Source organism: Dendrobates tinctorius, unplaced genomic scaffold, assembly GCF_039654945.1.
Source record: "Dendrobates tinctorius isolate UK_male_01 unplaced genomic scaffold, ASM3965494v1 ptg000129l, whole genome shotgun sequence".
Lineage (NCBI taxonomy): Eukaryota > Metazoa > Chordata > Amphibia > Anura > Dendrobatidae > Dendrobates > Dendrobates tinctorius.
The window spans coordinates 37,927,333-37,948,413 of NW_027361797.1; the positions used below are offsets into that span (position 1 = coordinate 37,927,333).

At 44.4% G+C, this 21,081-nt stretch overlaps 1 protein-coding gene across 4 annotated transcripts in view; it reads left to right on the forward strand.

The window, feature by feature from the left end:
- The window catches only part of EEF2K (eukaryotic elongation factor 2 kinase), a 62,566-nt gene that overhangs the window by 31,786 nt on the left and 9,699 nt on the right, over positions 1-21,081 (forward strand). For all 4 annotated transcript variants that reach the window (XM_073542980.1, XM_073542981.1, XM_073542982.1 and 1 more), the window contains 7 exons: positions 15,003-15,152; positions 15,565-15,697; positions 16,910-17,037; positions 18,641-18,842; positions 19,001-19,056; positions 19,164-19,235; positions 20,952-21,011. In XM_073542980.1, the coding sequence (XP_073399081.1) occupies positions 15,003-15,152; positions 15,565-15,697; positions 16,910-17,037; positions 18,641-18,842; positions 19,001-19,056; positions 19,164-19,235; positions 20,952-21,011 (801 nt within the window). The remainder of the gene's footprint in view (positions 1-15,002; positions 15,153-15,564; positions 15,698-16,909; positions 17,038-18,640; positions 18,843-19,000; positions 19,057-19,163; positions 19,236-20,951; positions 21,012-21,081) is intronic.

Here is a 21,081-nt window from a genome sequence, read left to right on the forward strand (position 1 = left end):
AGGGTGCCTGCACCGTCCGAAGATGCGGTTTACCGGGAGGTCAGGGCTGCAGCGTACTTTCCAGGGGCTGGAGCGGCTCCCCTCTCCTGCCTGCAGGCAGAGCATGAGGGCTTCTTCGGCGCAGCAGGGGCAGCGGCGTGTTCCCCTTCTCCCTCGCCACGGCGCTCGGTGGCCGGGCGGGGGAAGGAGCACGCCGGGCTGAGTAGAAGGCCCGCCCCCCGGTGCGGCGGGCGGGCAGGGATGAAATTTAGCCCGCGGCTTGCGGCCTAGGCCGCGGGGAAGGCCCGCCCCCCGGTGCGGCGGGCGGGCAGGGCCGAAATTTAGCCCGCGGCTTGCGGCCTAGGCCGCGGGGAAGGCCCGCCCCCCGGTGCGGCGGGGGGCAGGGCCGAAGTTTGGGCCGCGGCGTTGGCCTAGGACGCAGGGGGAAGGTCCGCCCCCCAGCGTGACGTCGGGTCTGGCGCCCGCGCCGCCCCTGGATACTGGGCGGGCGCTGGACAAAATGGAGGCCCCGGCGTCAGAATGGGGTAGGCCGCGGTCAGGAAGCATCGTAGCCTACCCAGGGAGACAGCAGCTGGGAGCCTCCAGACGGCAGTTGAGCGCCAGCAGCAGCACAGGAGCACGGGGAGGCAGCCGGAGCTCGGGTAAGTGCGACCCCGTCTTGGCCACACTAGGGCAGGTTGTCCTCCTTCTCCCCATACCCCTGGATGCTATAAAAAAAAAAAAAAGACATACTGCGGAAAAAAACTTTTTCTATATATTATGTCTGGAAAAGGGAAGAAGCACACCTTCCTTTATACCGCATGCATTTCCTGTGGGGCTGTGTTCACGCGAGCGCAGACCATTAAGATATGTGAGGCCTGTAGTTCCGAACGCGCCCAGGAGCCCTCCCCGCCAACGGAGCCCAGGGGGTCGGAGCCCCCGGAATGGGCGTTATCGCTATCTCGGTCTATGGCTTCACTTACGAAGGCGATCGAGACCCTTCAGGCCCCGGATAGGGGTAGAGACAATGGCTCTCCGGTTTGGGAAGGTTCATCCACCTCACTTGAGCCGCCGGCCTGCAGGGGCCGTACCCTCTCTAAAGAGACGTACAGGGAAAGAACCCATATGGCGTCTCCGGGCTCCTCCGGTGCTTCGGCATCTGTGAGTGCGGCATCTCGCTCTCCATCACCATTGTCTGAGAGCGAGCAGAGTTCGGATGAGGATAGGCAGGAAGCCTTGGATCTGGATATTCCCGGGTGTCGGGAGACAGTGGACAGTCTCATTGAGGCCGTCAATCAGACTCTTGGTATCGAGGAGGACGTCTCCCTGGCCGCAGGGCATAAGATATCTTTTAAAAAGGCCAGGCACCCACATAGGGTGTTTAGCACCCATCCTGAATTCGAGGACACGATACAGCGACACAGGGAACGCCCAGACAAGCGTTTTTCAGGGCAGAAAACGCTAGAGACAAGGGACCCGTTTGCACCAGAGTTCTGTAAAGAGTGGGCCGAATCTCCGATTGTTGATCCCCCAGTGTCGCGCCTGGCTTCAAGATCATTGTTGTCGGTGCCTAGTGGGTCTTCCATTAAGGACCCCACGGATCGGCTCATAGAGGGTCTAGCCCGCTCGGTGTATGAGGCATCGGGGTCAGCGCTTTTGCCTTCCTTCGCAGCTACATGGGTGGCCAAGGCCATGATGTCGTGGTCGGAGTCTTTGAACAAAGTCCTGCAGGACAGAGATTTGTCGGTAGAGGTGTCTGAGACAGCAAATCAGATCGCGATGGCAGGAGACTATCTAATTAATGCATCCTTGGATGCGGCTAATTGCGCGGCGCTAGCCGCAGCAAACGCTATCGCCATTAGGAGAGCCTTGTGTTTAAGGCTATGGCGGGCCGATTCGATTTCTAAAAAGTCGTTAACATCTCTGCCTTATCAGGGTAATCGGCTTTTTGGGGAGAAGCTAGACAAGCTTATTTCAGATGCCACGGGGGGAAAGAGTAGCTTTCTCCCACAGCAGAAGAGCAGGCCGCCCTTTCGTCAACCACAGGCGCGCTTTCGGGCATTTCGCGCCCCAGGATGGGCATCAGCGCCCGGTTCTACTGCCCCGGCTCGTTACAACCAAGACAGAGAGCGCCAGGTCACGTATAGAGCCAACCCGCTGGGGAGGATGCGGGGCCATCCACCCAGGTCAAGGGGAGCTAAGTCTCAGAGGCCCTCTACAAAATGACTTGAGGCATCAGGTACCCGAGGACACCAGAGTAGGCGGTCGTCTGCTCAGGTTCCGCCACGTCTGGGTCAAGGTGGCACACGACGCATGGGTGGCGGAATTGGTGTCATTCGGGTACAAAATAGAGTTTATCGGACACCCTCCAAGGAGATTTTTTTCAATCCCGTCTTCCCAAATTGCAATCTCAGGCAGAGGCATTGCTAGGGGCCATCAGGATTCTTCTGCACAACAGGGTCATTATCCCGGTACCAGAGGGCGAAGAGGCCCAGGGATTTTATTCCAACCTGTTCGCAGTCCCCAAGAAGGACGGAACAGTAAGACCGGTTTTGGACCTAAAGCTCCTAAACAGGTTCATCAAGGTCAGGCACTTTCGGATGGAATCCCTCCGGTCAGTGATATCGGCCATGGAGCAGGGAGAGTATTTGGCCTCAATCGATGTCCAGGATGCCTACCTGCACATCCCTATTTTTCCTCCGCATCAGAAGTTCCTTCGTTTTGCGATAAATGGCCGGCATTTCCAGTTTGTGGCTCTGCCGTTCGGGTTGGCCACGGCACCCAGGGTTTTCACGAAAGTGATGGCGGTCGTTATGGCCATTCTTCATTCTCGGGGCATAGTAGTGCTGCCATACTTGGACGACCTGTTAGTGAAAGGATCGTCTTTTCAGGCGTGCGAGGAGAATGTCGGCATTACGCTGGATACCCTATCCCGCCTGGGATGGTTAGTCAATGGGAAGAAGTCATGTCTTACCCCGGCTCAGAGGATTCCATTCCTAGGGATGATTTTCGACACTTCCCAAGGGTTGGTGATTCTCCCTCGAGACAAGGCCCAGGCGCTCCGGCGAGGGGTTCGGAGTCTTCAGCGGCCAGGCCCTCACACGATTCGATTTGGGATGAGGGTGCTAGGAAGGATGGTAGCAGCAATAGAAGCAATCCCGTTTGCGCAGTTTCATCTTCGCCCCCTGCAGCATGCTCTTTTGGCAGCATGGGACAGGAGTCCTTTCTCCCTGGATCATCAGTGCAGGTTGTCCTTTCAGGTCCGGCAGGCACTGCAATGGTGGACGCGCGACTCCTCTCTCCTTCAGGGGAAACCCTTTCCTCCAGATCAGTGGTTGGTGGTCACAACCGACGCGAGTCTTCTCGGTTGGGGAGCAGTGTTTCGTCATCACACAGCACAGGGGCAGTGGTCTCCCCAGGAGGCCCTTCTGCTGATCAACTTGTTGGAGATTCGAGCAGTGCGGTTGGCGTTGCAGCATTTTCAGCACTGGCTAGTGGGTCGCCCAGTCCGGGTCCAGTCAGACAACGCCACGGCAGTGGCGTATGTGAATCACCAGGGAGGCACGCGCAGCAGGGCAGCCATGCGCGAGATAGAACACGTACTTCGTTGGGCCGAGAGGCACCACTCAGTAATTTCAGCGGTCCATATACCAGGCGTGGAAAATTGGGCAGCAGATTTCCTGAGTCGGCAGGGGATCGCGGCCGGAGAAGGGTCCCTGCACCCCGAGGTTTTCCGGCAGATTTGCCAGCGGTGGGGAACTCCGGACGTGGATCTGATGGCTTCCAGAGAGAACGCCAAGTTAGACAGGTTTGTTGCCCGGTCTCAGGACCCGCGAGCGATTGCAGCGGATGCATTGGTTCTTCCATGGAGCCAGTTTCGGCTCCCGTACCTTTTTCCCCCTCTGCCTCTTCTCCCGAGGGTAATCAGGAAGATCAAGAGGGAGAGGGTTCCGGCATTTCTGCTGGCCCCAGACTGGCCCCGTCGAGCCTGGTACGCGGATCTAGTACAGCTCCTCGCAGACGTGCCATGGCGCCTACCGGAACGGCCAGACTTACTGTCCCAGGGGCCGATCTACCACCCGAACTTAGGGGCCCTGTGTTTGACGGCATGGCCGTTGAGTCCTGGGTCCTGAGCCAGGCGGGGTTTGGGCGTGAGGTGGTAGCCACGATGATTAACGCCAGGAAGCCGGCCTCGGCGAGAATCTATCATGGTACTTGGAGAGTTTTCTTTCTCTGGTGTCGAGAGCACGGGGTTGCGCCTTTGGCCTTCTCGGTTCCCAACATTCTGGCCTTTCTGCAGTCAGGCCTGGAGGCAGGTTTGGCTCCGAGTTCCCTGAGGAGACAGATCTCGGCCTTGTCTGTTTTGTTCCAGCGAAAGATCGCTAGTATTATGCAGGTCAAGACTTTCATTCAGGGAGTCTCGCATCTAGTGCCCCCCTTTAGAGCTCCCGTAGACGCATGGGACCTTAATCTGGTGCTGGGGGCCCTGCAGGAAGCTCCTTTTGAGCCATTGCAGGAGGTCGGATTGCCATACCTTACCAGGAAGGTCGTGTTTTTGGTAGCAATAACCTCTATTAGGCGGGTCTCTGAGTTGGCAGCCATATCCTGCAGAGCCCCGTTTCTGACCTTTTTTAAGGATAAAGTAGTCTTGAGACCACCTCCGCCGTTCCTGCCGAAGGTGGTGTCCTCGTTCCATATTAATGAGGACATCGTTTTGCCTTCATTTTGTCCAGCTCCAGTACATAGAGTTGAGAAGGCGCTCCACACGCTGGACCTGGTGAGGGCCCTCAGGAGGTATGTGTCGAGGACAGCGCCTTTTCGCCAAACAGATTCGTTGTTTGTGATTCCTGAAGGGCGCAGGAAGGGGCTCGCGGCCTCACGGTCGACCATAGCCAGATGGATTCGCCTTACTATTCAAGAGGCTTACCGTATTAGAGGCACGCCGGTTCCACCTGGAATCAGGGCGCACTCGACTCGGGCAGTGGGCGCCTCTTGGGCGCTTCGGCATCAGGCTTCGGCAGAGCAGGTATGCAAGGCGGCAACGTGGTCAAGCCTGCACACGTTCGCTAAACATTACAACGTACATACGCAGGCGTCGTCGGATGCGAGCCTGGGTAGGAGGATTCTCCAGGCAGCAGTGGCACACCTTTGAACAGGTAGGCATGCGGTGTAGATTGATGAGTTGCTCCCACCCAGGGACTGCTTTGGGACGTCCCACAGTCTGTGTCCCCCAATGAGGCGAAGGAGAAACAGGGATTTTTGTGAGTACTCACCGTAAAATCCTTTTCTCCGAGACGCTCATTGGGGGACACAGCACCCACCCTAATAGCCAGTTGGCTTTTGTTTATTTTTGATGGGTATAAACCCTTATTTGTAGGGTGGTCCTTTTTTTTCAGACATATGATTTTTTGCGGTAGAGCTAAATTGCCTGTCTGCTTTTCCGACTGCTTTGGCACTAAACTGGTTTCCGCCCGCTATCGGGGCGAGGGTGTATGCGGCGGAGGAGGAGCTAACTTGTTGTTTTGTATACTTAGTGTCGGCCTCCAGACGGCAGTAGCACACACCCACAGTCTCTGTGTCCCCCAATGAGCGTCTCGGAGAAAAGGATTTTACGGTGAGTACTCACAAAAATCCCTGTTTTTCTCTTATTTTATTCCCTCTGCTTCTCTAAGTATAGGTTATTTTTTTTTCTTAAATCAACGATACAGTTCCAGGGATAGGTGGGCTTTTTTATTTAGTGCTGATTTTTGTTGTCTTTACTAAAGGGGGTGTGGCTCTAGGCTGCACTGGATAAAGACCCTGGGAGCTCCGCCCCCTTAGTAAAGACCATAGCACTGAATAAAAAGCCCCATATCTTCTAAAGAACGAAAAACTGTATACTCAGAGGAGCAGGGGGATAAAATAAGAGCAAAATCTGAACTCTTATTTGGCGACAAATCCTACTTAAGTAGAAAAAATGGAACAAAAGTGTGTTGTCACTTTGATCTTTCTACATCTCTGGAGATTCCGGCAGCCGCTTATCCCTTGCTGTATTAAAATATGCTGAACGTGCAATTCACTATTTATTTCACACGTATTTTTTCTGCAATGGTTATGTAGAAATGTTACCTGATGGATTGGTTTGCACAAGTTTCTGGCAGTCAGGTGAGAAAGACAGGAATTGACCTAACGACCTTGTGTTCCAAACCTGTACTGCCGCACCTACCTGTCATTAGGGGCTCGTACAGAAAAGGCTCCCGGCCCATGGGATTGTTTCTGTGGTCAAGTTTAGCGGAGTGTCACATAGAGGAGGGAGTATTACATTCTGCATTTATTTTTAATTATGATGCAGAAGAAATCATTACATAACATACTAATATATTTTTACTAGGTGGGTCATTGTAATAGTGTGTGTAATATATACCGTATATACTTTTGTAATATATAGTGTGTGTGTGTGTAATATATGTACACTTTGTAATATAGTGTGCGTGTAATATATGCACACTTTGTAATATAGTGTGTGTAATATATGCACACTTTGTAATATAGTGTGTGTAATATATGTACACTTTGTAATATAGTGTGTGTGTAATATATGCACACTTTGTAATATATGCACACTTTGTAATATAGTGTGTGTAATATATGTACACTTTGTAATATAGTGTGTGTGTAATATATGCACACTTTGTAATATAGTGTGTGTGTAATATATGTACACTTTGTAATATAGTGTGTGTAATATATGCACACTTTGTAATATAGTGTGTGTAATATATGTACACTTTGTAATATAGTGTGTGTGTAATATATGCACACTTTGTAATATAGTGTGTGTGTAATATATGCACACTTTGTAATATAGTGTGTGTGTGTAATATATGCACACTTTGTAATATAGTGTGTGTAATATATGTACACTTTGTAATATAGTGTGTGTGTAATATATGTACACTTTGTAATATAGTGTGTGTGTAATATATGCACACTTTGTAATATAGTGTGTGTGTAATATATGTACACTTTGTAATATAGTGTGTGTGTAATATATGTACACTTTGTAATATAGTGTGTGTAATATATGCACACTTTGTAATAGTGTGTGTAATATATGCACACTTTGTAATATAGTGTGTGTGTAATATATGCACACTTTGTAATATAGTGTGTGTAATATATGCACACTTTGTAATATAGTGTGTGTGTGTAATATATGCACACTTTGTAATATAGTGTGTGTGTAATATATGTACACTTTGTAATATAGTGTGTGTAATATATGCACACTTTGTAATATAGTGTGTGTGTAATATATGTACACTTTGTAATATAGTGTGTGTAATATATGCACACTTTGTAATATAGTGTGTGTGTAATATATGCACACTTTGTAATATAGTGTGTGTAATATATGTACACTTTGTAATATAGTGTGTGTGTAATATATGCACACTTTGTAATATAGTGTGTGTAATATATGTACACTTTGTAATATAGTGTGTGTGTAATATATGTACACTTTGTAATATAGTGTGTGTGTAATATATGTACACTTTGTAATATAGTGTGTGTGTAATATATGTACACTTTGTAATATAGTGTGTGTGTAATATATGTACACTTTGTAATATAGTGTGTGTAATATATGCACACTTTGTAATAGTGTGTGTAATATATGCACACTTTGTAATAGTGTGTGTAATATATGCACACTTTGTAATAGTGTGTGTAATATATGCACACTTTGTAATATAGTGTGTGTAATATATGCACACTTTGTAATATAGTGTGTGTGTAATATATGCACACTTTGTAATATAGTGTGTGTGTAATATATGCACACTTTGTAATATAGTGTGTGTGTAATATATGTACACTTTGTAATATAGTGTGTGTAATATATGCACACTTTGTAATATAGTGTGTGTGTAATATATGTACACTTTGTAATATAGTGTGTGTAATATATGCACACTTTGTAATAGTGTGTGTGTAAAATATGCACACTTTGTAATATAGTGTGTGTGTAATATATGCACACTTTGTAATATAGTGTGTGTGTAATATATGCACACTTTGTAATATAGTGTGTGTAATATATGTACACTTTGTAATATAGTGTGTGTGTAATATATGCACACTTTGTAATATAGTGTGTGTAATATATGTACACTTTGTAATATAGTGTGTGTGTAATATATGTACACTTTGTAATATAGTGTGTGTGTAATATATGTACACTTTGTAATATAGTGTGTGTGTAATATATGTACACTTTGTAATATAGTGTGTGTGTAATATATGTACACTTTGTAATATAGTGTGTGTAATATATGCACACTTTGTAATAGTGTGTGTAATATATGCACACTTTGTAATAGTGTGTGTAATATATGCACACTTTGTAATAGTGTGTGTAATATATGCACACTTTGTAATATAGTGTGTGTAATATATGCACACTTTGTAATATAGTGTGTGTGTAATATATGCACACTTTGTAATATAGTGTGTGTGTAATATATGCACACTTTGTAATATAGTGTGTGTGTAATATATGTACACTTTGTAATATAGTGTGTGTAATATATGCACACTTTGTAATATAGTGTGTGTGTAATATATGTACACTTTGTAATATAGTGTGTGTAATATATGCACACTTTGTAATAGTGTGTGTGTAAAATATGCACACTTTGTAATATAGTGTGTGTGTAATATATGCACACTTTGTAATATAGTGTGTGTGTAATATATGCACACTTTGTAATATAGTGTGTGTGTAATATATGCACACTTTGTAATATAGTGTGTGTGTAATATATGCACACTTTGTAATATAGTGTGTGTGTAATATATGCACACTTTGTAATATAGTGTGTGTGTAATATATGTACACTTTGTAATATAGTGTGTGTGTAATATATGTACACTTTGTAATATAGTGTGTGTGTAATATATGTACACTTTGTAATATAGTGTGTGTAATATATGCACACTTTGTAATAGTGTGTGTAATATATGCACACTTTGTAATAGTGTGTGTAATATATGCACACTTTGTAATATAGTGTGTGTAATATATGCACACTTTGTAATATAGTGTGTGTGTAATATATGCACACTTTGTAATATAGTGTGTGTGTAATATATGCACACTTTGTAATATAGTGTGTGTGTAATATATGTACACTTTGTAATATAGTGTGTGTAATATATGCACACTTTGTAATATAGTGTGTGTGTAATATATGTACAATTTGTAATATAGTGTGTGTAATATATGCACACTTTGTAATAGTGTGTGTGTAAAATATGCACACTTTGTAATATAGTGTGTGTGTAATATATGCACACTTTGTAATATAGTGTGTGTGTAATATATGCACACTTTGTAATATAGTGTGTGTGTAATATATGCACACTTTGTAATATAGTGTGTGTGTAATATATGCACACTTTGTAATATAGTGTGTGTGTAATATATGCACACTTTGTAATATAGTGTGTGTGTAATATATGCACACTTTGTAATATAGTGTGTGTGTGTGTGTGTGTAATATATGCACACTTTGTAATATAGTGTGTGTGTAATATATGCACACTTTGTAATATAGTGTGTGTGTAATATATGCACACTTTGTAATATAGTGTGTGTGTGTGTGTGTGTGTAATATATGCACACTTTGTAATATAGTGTGTGTGTGTGTAATATATGCACACTTTGTAATATAGTGTGTGTAATATATGCACACTTTGTAATATAGTGTGTGTGTGTAATATATGCACACTTTGTAATATAGTGTGTGTGTGTAATGTACACTTTGTAATATAGTGTGTGTAATATATGCACACTTTGTAATATATGCACACTTTGTAATATAGTGTGTGTAATATATGCACACTTTGTAATATATGCACACTTTGTAATATAGTGTGTGTGTAATATATGCACACTTTGTAATATAGTGTGTGTGTAATATATGCACACTTTGTAATATAGTGTGTGTGTAATATATGTACACTTTGTAATATAGTGTGTGTAATATATGCACACTTTGTAATAGTGTGTGTGTAATATATGCACACTTTGTAATATAGTGTGTGTGTAATATATGCACACTTTGTAATATAGTGTGTGTGTAATATATGCACACTTTGTAATATAGTGTGTGTAATATATGCACACTTTTTGTAATATGTGCACACTTTATAATGTAGTGTGTGTAATATATGCACACTTTGTAATATATGAACACTTTGTAATATAGTGTGTGTGTAATATATGAACACTTTGTAATATAGTGTGTGTGTAATATATGAACACTTTGTAATATAGTGTGTGTGTAATATATGAACACTTTGTAATATAGTGTGTGTGTAATATATGAACACTTTGTAATATAGTGTGTGTGTAATATATGAACACTTTGTAATATAGTGTGTGTGTAATATATGAACACTTTGTAATATAGTGTGTGTGTAATATATGAACACTTTGTAATATAGTGTGTGTGTAATATATGAACACTTTGTAATATAGTGTGTGTGTAATATATGAACACTTTGTAATATAGTGTGTGTGTAATATATGAACACTTTGTAATATAGTGTGTGTGTAATATATGAACACTTTGTAATATAGTGTGTGTGTAATATATGAACACTTTGTAATATAGTGTGTGTGTAATATATGTACACTTTGTAATATAGTGTGTGTAATATATGTACACTTTGTAATATATGCACACTTTGTAATATAGTGTGTAATATATGTACACTTTGTAATATAGTGTGTGTGTAATATATGCACACTCTGTAATATAGTGTGTGTAATATATGCACACTTTGTAATATAGTGTGTGTAATATATGCACACTTTGTAATATATGCACACTTTGTAATATATGTACACTTTGTAATATAGTGTGTGTGTAATATATGCACACTCTGTAATTTAGTGTGTGTGTGTGTGTGTGTAATATATATATATACACTCCTTGTAATAAAGCGTGTTATAGTATTTGTGTATCGCTGTTAGCCTGGGTGCCGATTATTTCTTGCAGGTTAGCTAGTTATTTCAGTATTTGCTTCTTTGTGCAGAGTAAGCAGAAACATGTCACCGCAATCCTCGTCTGTCCAGTCAGTGCTTCTATGGTGTTTGTGTATGTTATGATATCACCCGCACCACGTGTCTCCAGTTCTGGTGTGGAACCTAAACCTCTGAGAACAGACAGCTGAAGCGCAGGGAACACAATGTACCCGCGATATAAGCAGCCCTGGCGACTTGTCTATGGGACGTGCCATAAGTGAGGCTGTACATTGTGCCTGGGCCTGTTTACATTGTGCATGATACGTGAGCCTGAGAGACTGAATCATGGCCGTGTCTCTGTGTGACCACCTCCCACGGTCTCGCCCATAACAACATTCATGTGTCTGTGAGACATGACAAGAAGGCAGCTCCTTTCTAATCTGCCTCATGTCAGATAACCGCGCCTGCTCCAGGGGAAACCGGTCGCCTCCGGCCTTGTTTACCACCATAACCATGTTACATGTGGAGATAATTTCCTGACGGTCTAGTAAAGAATATTCATCAGATAATGTCTGTAAGGCGCCGCGGAGTATGGTGGCGCTATACAAGGAAAATATAATATATTCTAGGAACATCAGACCTACACGGTGCGGTATACAGGCTGTATGTAGCTCCAGTCAGTAACGGACATGTGCAAAGTGAGCAGAGGGCCCTGTGGAAGACCACTATAAGGGCCCCTGTAACCTAGTAGATCAACAAAGATTCTCTCTTATGATACAACAGTAATTATAGGCTAATTAAATGATGGGTGCCGTCCCTTACAATCAGTATCATGGAACAATTAAGCTGATTGCGACCCATCGATGCAACATTAATCCGCACCAGTCGGCCATACACAATCGTTCAACACTTGTGTAGACCCCATTTAAGGCCGTGTTCACACGGAGCATAAATGCTGTGGTTTTTTGTGCTGCTTTTTTGTGCAGAAAATCTGCTGAGTTTAACTGTCTAAGTGGATGTGATTTAATGAAGTTGTTGAACTGTGCGTCTGTTGTGTTTTTTTTTTTTTTTTTTTTCCTTTGAGGGGAGGCTGAAAAAAAACAAACGTAAAAAAATGCATCTGCGATCTTAAGTGCAGAGTCCAAGCATTTATTTATTATGAAATAGAATTGTTGCTTCAAATCTACATCAAACAGAGGACGGTGTATGGATGAAAGCAATGCCCCCCAACCGCTATTCCTGCTGATGTCCCCCCCCAACCGCTATTCCTGCTGATGTCCCCCCCAACCGCTATTCCTGCTGATGTCCCCCCCCAACCGCTATTCCTGCTGATGTCCCCCCCCAACCGCTATTCCTGCTGATGTCCCCCCCAACCGCTATTCCTGCTGATGTCCCCCCCAACCGCTATTCCTGCTGATGTCCCCCCCAACCGCTATTCCTGCTGATGTCCCCCCAACCGCTATTCCTGCTGATGTCCCCCCCAACCGCTATTCCTGCTGATGCCCCCCCCCCCAACCGCTATTCCTGCTGATGTCCCCCCCAACCGCTATTCCTGCTGATGTCCCCCCCCAACCGCTATTCCTGCTGTTGTCCCCCCCAACCGCTATTCCTGCTGTTGTCCCCCCCAACCGCTATTCCTGCTGTTGTCCCCCCCAACCGCTATTCCTGCTGTTGTCCCCCCAACCGCTATTCCTGCTGTTGTCCCCCCAACCGCTATTCCTGCTGTTGTCCCCCCCAACCGCTATTCCTGCTGTTGTCCCCCCCAACCGCTATTCCTGCTGTTGTCCCCCCCAACCGCTATTCCTGCTGTTGTCCCCCCCAACCGCTATTCCTGCTGTTGTCCCCCCCAACCGCTATTCCTGCTGTTGTCCCCCCCAACCGCTATTCCTGCTGTTGTCCCCCCCAACCGCTATTCCTGCTGTTGTCCCCCCCAACCGCTATTCCTGCTGTTGTCCCCCCAACCGCTATTCCTGCTGTTGTCCCCCCCAACCGCTATTCCTGCTGTTGTCCCCCCCAACCGCTATTCCTGCTGTTGTCCCCCCCAACCGCTATTCCTGCTGTTGTCCCCCCCAACCGCTATTCCTGCTGTTGTCCCCCCCAACCGCTATTCCTGCTGTTGTCCCCCCCAAATGCTATTCCTGCTGTTGTCCCCCCCAACCGCTATTCCTGCTGTTGTCCCCCCCAACCGCTATTCCTGCTGTTGTCCCCCCCAACCGCTATTCCTGCTGTTGTCCCCCCCAACCGCTATTCCTGCTGTTGTCCCCCCCAACCGCTATTCCTGCTGTTGTCCCCCCCAACCGCTATTCCTGCTGTTGTCCCCCCCCAACCGCTATTCCTGCTGTTGTCCCCCCCCAACCGCTATTCCTGCTGATGTCCCCCTGACAGGTATTCCTGCTGATGTCCCCCTGACAGGTATTCCTGCTGATGTCCCCCTGACAGGTATTCCTGCTGATGTCCCCCTGACAGGTATTCCTGCTGATGTCCCCCTGACAGGTATTCCTGCTGATGTCCCCCTGACAGGTATTCCTGCTGATGTCCACCCCCCCCGACGGCTATTCCTGCTGATGTCCACCCCCGACAGCTATTCCTGCTGATGGTTTCCCCCCAGCCCCCATTCCTGCCTATGTTTCCCCTTACACATACATGTTGTTTGGCTATGCATGCATGTGCCCTGAATGGGGTATGACCACTTTGGCAGCAGCATGTCTCCCATAGAAAAAAGTGATCAGGTTTTGAAATTCAGACTGCACAATCCTTCTCTCCGCTGACATTACCTGTAGGGGGATAGTTCGGAGGCCCCCAGAACCTACAGATGTTTGGCTGGTCCTACTGAACTCGTCATTTGTCCGACTTTCACGTAATGTTTCCTTGGGCCTTTACACACTAAGTGGATAGAAAACACTGACATTTTGTATTAGATTGTTTTCTGACATTAGACTGAGATAATTCTTGTTACAATTCTTGTTACTTTCATTCATTTTTATTTTTTTCATCGTTATCAATCGTTCGATCTTCTTTTTTGGCTTCCAGACCAGAATAGGAAGTCCCAGCAGCAGCATTTCTGGTTTGAGCTGGTTCTTTAGCATATATATTTATAACATATGTGAAAATCCCAAAAGACAACAATTTGCAGGGAACTTGGACGAGAGAACGAAGCCTAAACATTTTTTGTTTTTTAACCATCTCATCCAGTGAGGCTTTATGGCTATTTCCCAAGTTAGTGCTGAAGTGACCTGTAAGAAGTGAGACACTAGTCTGTAGATACTGGACTTCTAACAACTATAAGGCTATGTGCGCATGTTTCGGTTTTTAATGCAGAATAATCTGCTGCAGATACTTAAGTGTTGGCAGGCAAAAATACTCGTGAAAATAGGCTCATTTTTAATGGGATTTTATATCCATTTTCCCCATTCATTTGATGTGCACGATGTGAAGGTTGATGCGTCACATAATGATTATCAGTGGGAGATCCACTCTGCAAGGACTGTTGAAAATGAAAAAAAAAAATACAACCCTGTTGGAACTTTTGGAGATTTTTGCAAGTGACTTGTTTGCACATTTCAGTTCTAAAATGATTTTGCAACGTCAAGTGGGCAAATTTTTGGTTGCGCCTCTCGTCTGAGAATTGCTGTAGCATGACTACAATCCCCCTGTAGGTCTGGCTTAGAGAGCGTTGCACCTTGCAATGCAACCAGGCTGCGTTCATAAAAAATGATTTACAGCTTCCCGTTTTGTCCCTTTAATTGACGCTCAGCTATATGAATGTGCTACAAGCTTACAATTGTTATATGTATTAACACAACTGAATTCATTGTATTTACCCCGTGCCGCTGGCTCATGACCTTTTCTAGGTTGAGTCTGTATTGACATTTTGTCTTCAAAGCTGCAACCGAAATTGACATGTGTGAATACAGCCTTATAAACCATCTCCATAGACCAGAATAGATGTTAGAATGTTTTTATCCCCCCAGCTTGGTATAACATTGTAATATGTGATTCCTCCATGCAGGTGGACATCATGCAGATGTGCATCCTTGAAATGAAAGACAGACCCGGCAAACCTTTATTCCATTTAGAGCATTACATTGAAGGCAAATACATAAAATATAACTCCAACTCTGGATTCGTCCGAGACGACAACATTCGCCTCACCCCACAGGTAGGCCTTGTTCAGTCAACTCTTTGCGGCATTGATACCGATCCATGTGTTAATTGATACTCGCAGTGTGTCTCTAGGGTATGATTTCTGACTTCATACTTATAGCACCGCTCTATAAAGATGTATGAACATTGTGGATCAATGTATTCTTTTGTTTCCTAGGCTTTCAACCACTTTAGATTTGTGGACCAATGTGTTCTATTGTTTTGTAGGCTTTCAGCCACTTTACATTTGTGGACCAATGTGTTCCATTGTTTTGTAGGCTTTCAGCCACTTTACATTTGTGGACCAATGTGTTCTATTGTTTTGTAGGTTTTCAGCCACTTTACATTTGTGGACCAATGTGTTCTATTGTTTTGTAGGCTTTCAGCCACTTTACATTTGTGGACTAATGTGTTCTTTTGTTTCTTAGGCTTTCAGCCACTTTACATTTGAGCGGTCGGGGCATCAGCTGATTGTTGTAGACATTCAAGGAGTGGGAGACTTGTACACGGACCCCCAAATTCATACAGAATGTGGAACTGACTATGGAGACGGCAACTTGGGTACTTCCTTTTATGTTTTCATTACCTGACTGTAATGGGTTGTTGTACCTTAGAGCAAATCCTAACATAATGCCCTCAATGTCTACTAAATGCACCAATAAGACCCACCTCTAGAACATGGCATTGTCGTACGTGGTCAGGAATGGAGTGGTGGCTGCGAATGCGTGGCTTTCTCCAATAATTTCTATGGGAGTTCCAAAAACTTCAAAGCAAGTTTGCTCTGCAAATTTTGGAGCTCCCATAGAAATGAATGGAGGAGTAGATCTGCATTCATGTCTAACAGCACACAATGTTCTGTAGAAAGATGCGGGACCTGAGTTCATAGTTTTTAAGGTTGAAAGAAGACACAAGTCCATCAAGTTAAACCTTATAGCCCAACATGTTGATCCAGAGGAAGCGAAAACCACATGAGGCAGATTAGGGAAAAAATTCCTTCCCAACTTCATGAACCACAATCAGACTGGTTCCCTGGATCAATATCCCATCACAGAATCTAGTACCTGTAACCTGTAATATATTTCTTTAAGAAAGTCATCCAGGGTCTCCTTGAACTTGTGTGGTGAATTAATCATTACATCATGTGTCAGATCGTTTCATACGCTCACTGCTTGCACAGTAAAGAATCCATAGCCTCAAGTCTCGTACAGTAAAGAATCCATAGTATCACTGCTTGCACAGTAAAGAATCCATAGTCCCACTGATTGCACAGTAAAGAATTCATCGTCTTACTGCTTGCACGGTAAAGAATCCATAGTCTCACTGCTTGCACAGTAAAGAATCCATAGTCTCACTGCTTGCACAGTAACGAATCCATATTCTCACTGCTCGCACAGTAACGAATCCATAGTCTCACTGCTCGCACAGTAACGAATCCATAGTCTCACTGCTCGCACAGTAACGAATCCATAGTCTCACTGCTCGCACAGTAACGAATCCATAGTCTCACTGCTCGCACAGTAAAGAATCCATAGTCTCACTGCTCGCACAGTAAAAAATCCATAGTCTCACTGCTCGCACAGTAAAGAAAAGAATCTGTTGGACATTTACGGGCATATCCTGTTTTTTTAAGGGTTGGATTGCAGCATAATGTTCAAACCCGTATTGGCCTAAAAATAATGATCTTAAATGTCTTTGTGTTTTGTTTAGACAGAATTTTGCATTAATTACATGACATTTAATGAATAGTTTTATTTTTTTTTTCCCATTCCCCAGGAGTGCGCGGTATGGCCTTGTTCTTCCACTCCCATGCCTGTAACAAAATCTGTAAAAGCATGGGGCTGACACCTTTCGACCATTCCCCCCAGGAAAAAGCAGTTTTGGACAACTCCGCCAAGATGCTGGTACATTTCACTAAATGTATTTATTTTACTCATTTATATAGCGACATTAATTCCACAGCGCTTTACAGACATTATTAAGAGATTTGTGTAATGTTTCGTAACGTCAATTAGAAAAATGTATTTTTTTTTTATCGATTTTTATACTCTCGGTTGTTATCTTTAGCTGTCAGCTTAATGCCTTTTTTAAATGTATACAGTGATCGGATAGATCCCGGGATCCCTCGGAGTGTAGTGGAGAGGTGATCCCCTGTCCATGTCTGGCACTGCTCCATCATCGGAGATTTGTTCGGTCAGCTCAGACTGACCCCCGTCTAGGGAGCCCCTAGGAACTTTTTTTCATTTGTAGGGCAATAAATGTTGCTGAATCAGAATATCTGAGCTCTCTGCAGCTGCCGCTGCCCCTCGGATTATACTATAAAAAGCCCATAGTGACGGTGTACAGCATTTTGATGTCAGTCTGCACATATATAATATATATTATGTGCCCTGATTCTTTTGTTCATATAGTGTGTGTAATAGATGGAGCATTTGTGAGGTCCGACATTGATGCTGCAGGAGAGGACCTGGCCCACAATCTCTGTTCTGGTTTATACCAAAGGTGTAGGATTGGGTTGCAGTCTGGCCTGTATTCGGCTGGTCTGGTTCTTACACTCCAGATTCGCCCAACCTTGGACCTTGCTTTATGCCCATTCTGAAACAGAAAAAAGCCTTCTCCCAAACTGTTCCTACAAGGTTGGAGGTATAAAATTGTCCATAATGTCTTGTATACTGAAGCATTAGGATTTCCCTTCAATGGAACTAAAGAGCTTAGGCAAACCCCCTGAAAACCTACCCCATAGCGTTATTACTCCTCCACCAAACTTTACTATTGGCATGATGCAGTCAGGCGGGTCATGGTCTCCCGGCATTTGCTGAACCCAACTTGTCCACCAGACTCAAGATAGAGATGTGTGATGCATCACTGCACAGAACGCGTTTCCACTACTCCAGAGTCCTGTGGTGGCGGCTTTACACCACTCCATCCGATGCTCTGCATTGTGCTTGGTGATGTAAGGCTGCATACAGCTCCTCAGCCATAAAGCTCCGCTGCACCAGGGGAAATCTGGACTGTGCAGTTACGGAGTCAGCAGAGCATTGGTGACTTTTCTGCCCTCTGCCCCTCAGCGCTCAGTGACCCCACCTTGTAACGATACGGGGGTCTCCGCTTTGTGGCAGAGTTGCTGCAGTTTCTACCACTTCTCCATATTATCACTCACATGTGATGGGGAAGATTTAGGTGTAAGAAATATCAGGAACAGACTTGTTACCCCGGTGGCTCTTGTTACAGGACTGCGCCGGTATCGGTGAGCTCTGCACCACCAGCCATTCTGTCACATTAGTAAAGGGCGACGGCACTCGAGGGGACGGTTGCTGTACACTGGGGGTGGGGCGGGGATGTTATATACAATGGTCAAGAATTTTTCTTTTTTTTTTTTTTTCTGCCTCTGAGTTGCCATTTGCCCGCATGAGAATAATATTAATCTGCTGCATCCAGTGCATTTCCTACTATCTAAATATGAGCTTTTTTGCAAAAATTTTCTGTTCCTGCATTTTTTTTTTTCAGCAATCTGCCCAGACTGTAGTGCGTGGCATAGAAGAGAAATGTGGCAGCTCTCGGGTTAGGACCATGTCTGGAAGCCGTCCACCTCTGCTCTCTCGGTTGTCGGAAAACTCTGGAGATGACAACATGAGCGACATGGCATTCGACTCGTTGCCAAGCTCGCCCTCCCCGGCCACCCCTCAGGGCCACAGATTCGATGTGCATGGTATGGACTCCATCATAGTATACAGACACACACGTATTCCAAAAACTCCTTAAAGGGATTGTCTCTGGTTATTGATGGCATTAGGGTTGGGCGGCCGATAGAAGCGTTGATCCACAAGCTGATGGTCATTAGGGTGACGCTTGTGTTTCCTCGCACAGGTTGGCCGATCTTCAATGATGTTGATAACTTGAATAATGAAGAGAATAACAATAGAGTAAGTTTTTTTTTTTTTTTTTTTTCCACTTAGCCCTTTTCATTTTCCCAATACTATTTTCACTTTGAGCAAACGTAGCATTGGCTTTATCCTGTTACTTTTCTTAGGACTCTGAAAATGGTGGAGACAGTGGTTGTCCCAGTGAAAAGAGAAGTGAATCAGATGAAATGGAGCACAGGGTAAGCCAATCCAGGCACACTGAAAACCAATATTGTTTTTTGTTTTAATTTATTTTTAAAGGGGAATCTCTTATTTTACTATTTATTAAAAAGGTCTAAATGTGATAAAAAAAAAAATACACCCCCTCATAATTATTACTGACCCCCAGAGTGAAATCACAAAATATCTGACCTGCTATAGGGTTAATAACTATTGTCCCCTAAGAGCAAGGGTGGACAATTAATTTTCCTGAGGAGCCACGTGAGAGACCGTGACTGTTCTTGGGCACAAATCCAATAAGCTGAAATTAATTCTGCTCAATATTAATTACAATTTAAAATTAATCTAAAATTATCACATAACATTGAGCTGAATTAAGTATGCTGACACCCCCTATATACCGTATGAGCCCATATATGGCCCCGATATACATTGGGATTCCACACAACCCCCTATATACAGTATGAGTCCACACACAGCCACCCCCGTATACTGTATTAGCCCTCACGTAGCCTCCCTAAATAAAATGTTAGCCCCCATAAATACAGTGCTACCTCAGCCGCACACGCTGAATGGTGAAAGAAGGAGCTGCGGCCCCCTCCTCCACTATTGTACTTGCTGTTCTTTGCATCCTGAGGATGCAGATAGTGGGGGCATCAGGTCGGAGTATGGGATCACGTGGTGCGGCCCGTGGGCCAGGGTTTTCAGCCCTTATTGTGTCTTGTCCGGTGGGCCGGACTGGAATAGTCTTAAAGGGCCGGATATAACCCACGGGATGCACTATGCCGGGTGTGCCTAAGAGTAATGTTCATGCAGTTAGATGTCTATGTCCAAAGTTAGGTGTCCCCGCCATAAAAGATGAGAGATTAAACAGAAAGGGAATAGAGAACTCCAGCCACCACAAGCCCACACCAACCCAATGCACTGATCAATAGGAAACCACCACCATCCATTGGGTGAAACTACCATAAAAAATTAGTACCAATCTTGCACTCCATATCAAAAACTGCATGCTCCAAAGCCCACCCAGCAAACACAGTTCTCTATCACTTAAAAAAGTGATCCATGCGTGTCATTGTCAAGATTTCACCACCGGGGAACCACTGCAGGAGGATCGCAGAATAGCTTAGAACATGTATTCTTTAGGGAAAGCAACAAGGGATTACATTGTCAGCTGCCAGGGGGGAAGGAGACTGATTTCTCCAGAACCTGTCTCCAGGAGCACAAATCGGCAGCAACAAAAAGGGAGCAACATGAAAGCAAAACGGATATTTGGCTCTTTAAACCTCTTTTAACAGTCTATCAAAATGATGAACGTGATTCATGGGATAAGCCATTTAAAGGAATTCTCATTGCTGATTGTGATCATCTCTATACAGGAACATGAACAGTGCAGTCTTGTTCTAAGGATAGGATCGGTCGTCATTTTAGTGTTCACACCCCAGTGGTGAAGTACAAAAGTAGACAGTATCACTTTATTTCCAATCTGACAGTCAAGGGAAACTTTCTAGTCCGGAAATTCTAGTTCTATATCGCCATAGGGAAAATAGAGATACATCCACATCACTGCTACATTTCACTTGCTGCTTACTGTTACATATATGTTACATATATTTTACAACAGAGTATTCATGCACGTTTGTCATACTGTGTGTTTTTTCTGTGTCTCATTTCCTACGGGATATAAACATTATATGGATTTTTTTTTTTTATGTATTCACCTTCTCCATTTATAGCCACATGGAAACTATAACCGGAGACGGTTTGAGTCCGAGTCTGAGGACAGCTTCGGGAAGGTATGTGTTACAACAATAGCAGCCTTTGCTTATCTTTCATCCTCCATCGTAAGCTCCCTTCACTGAGAAG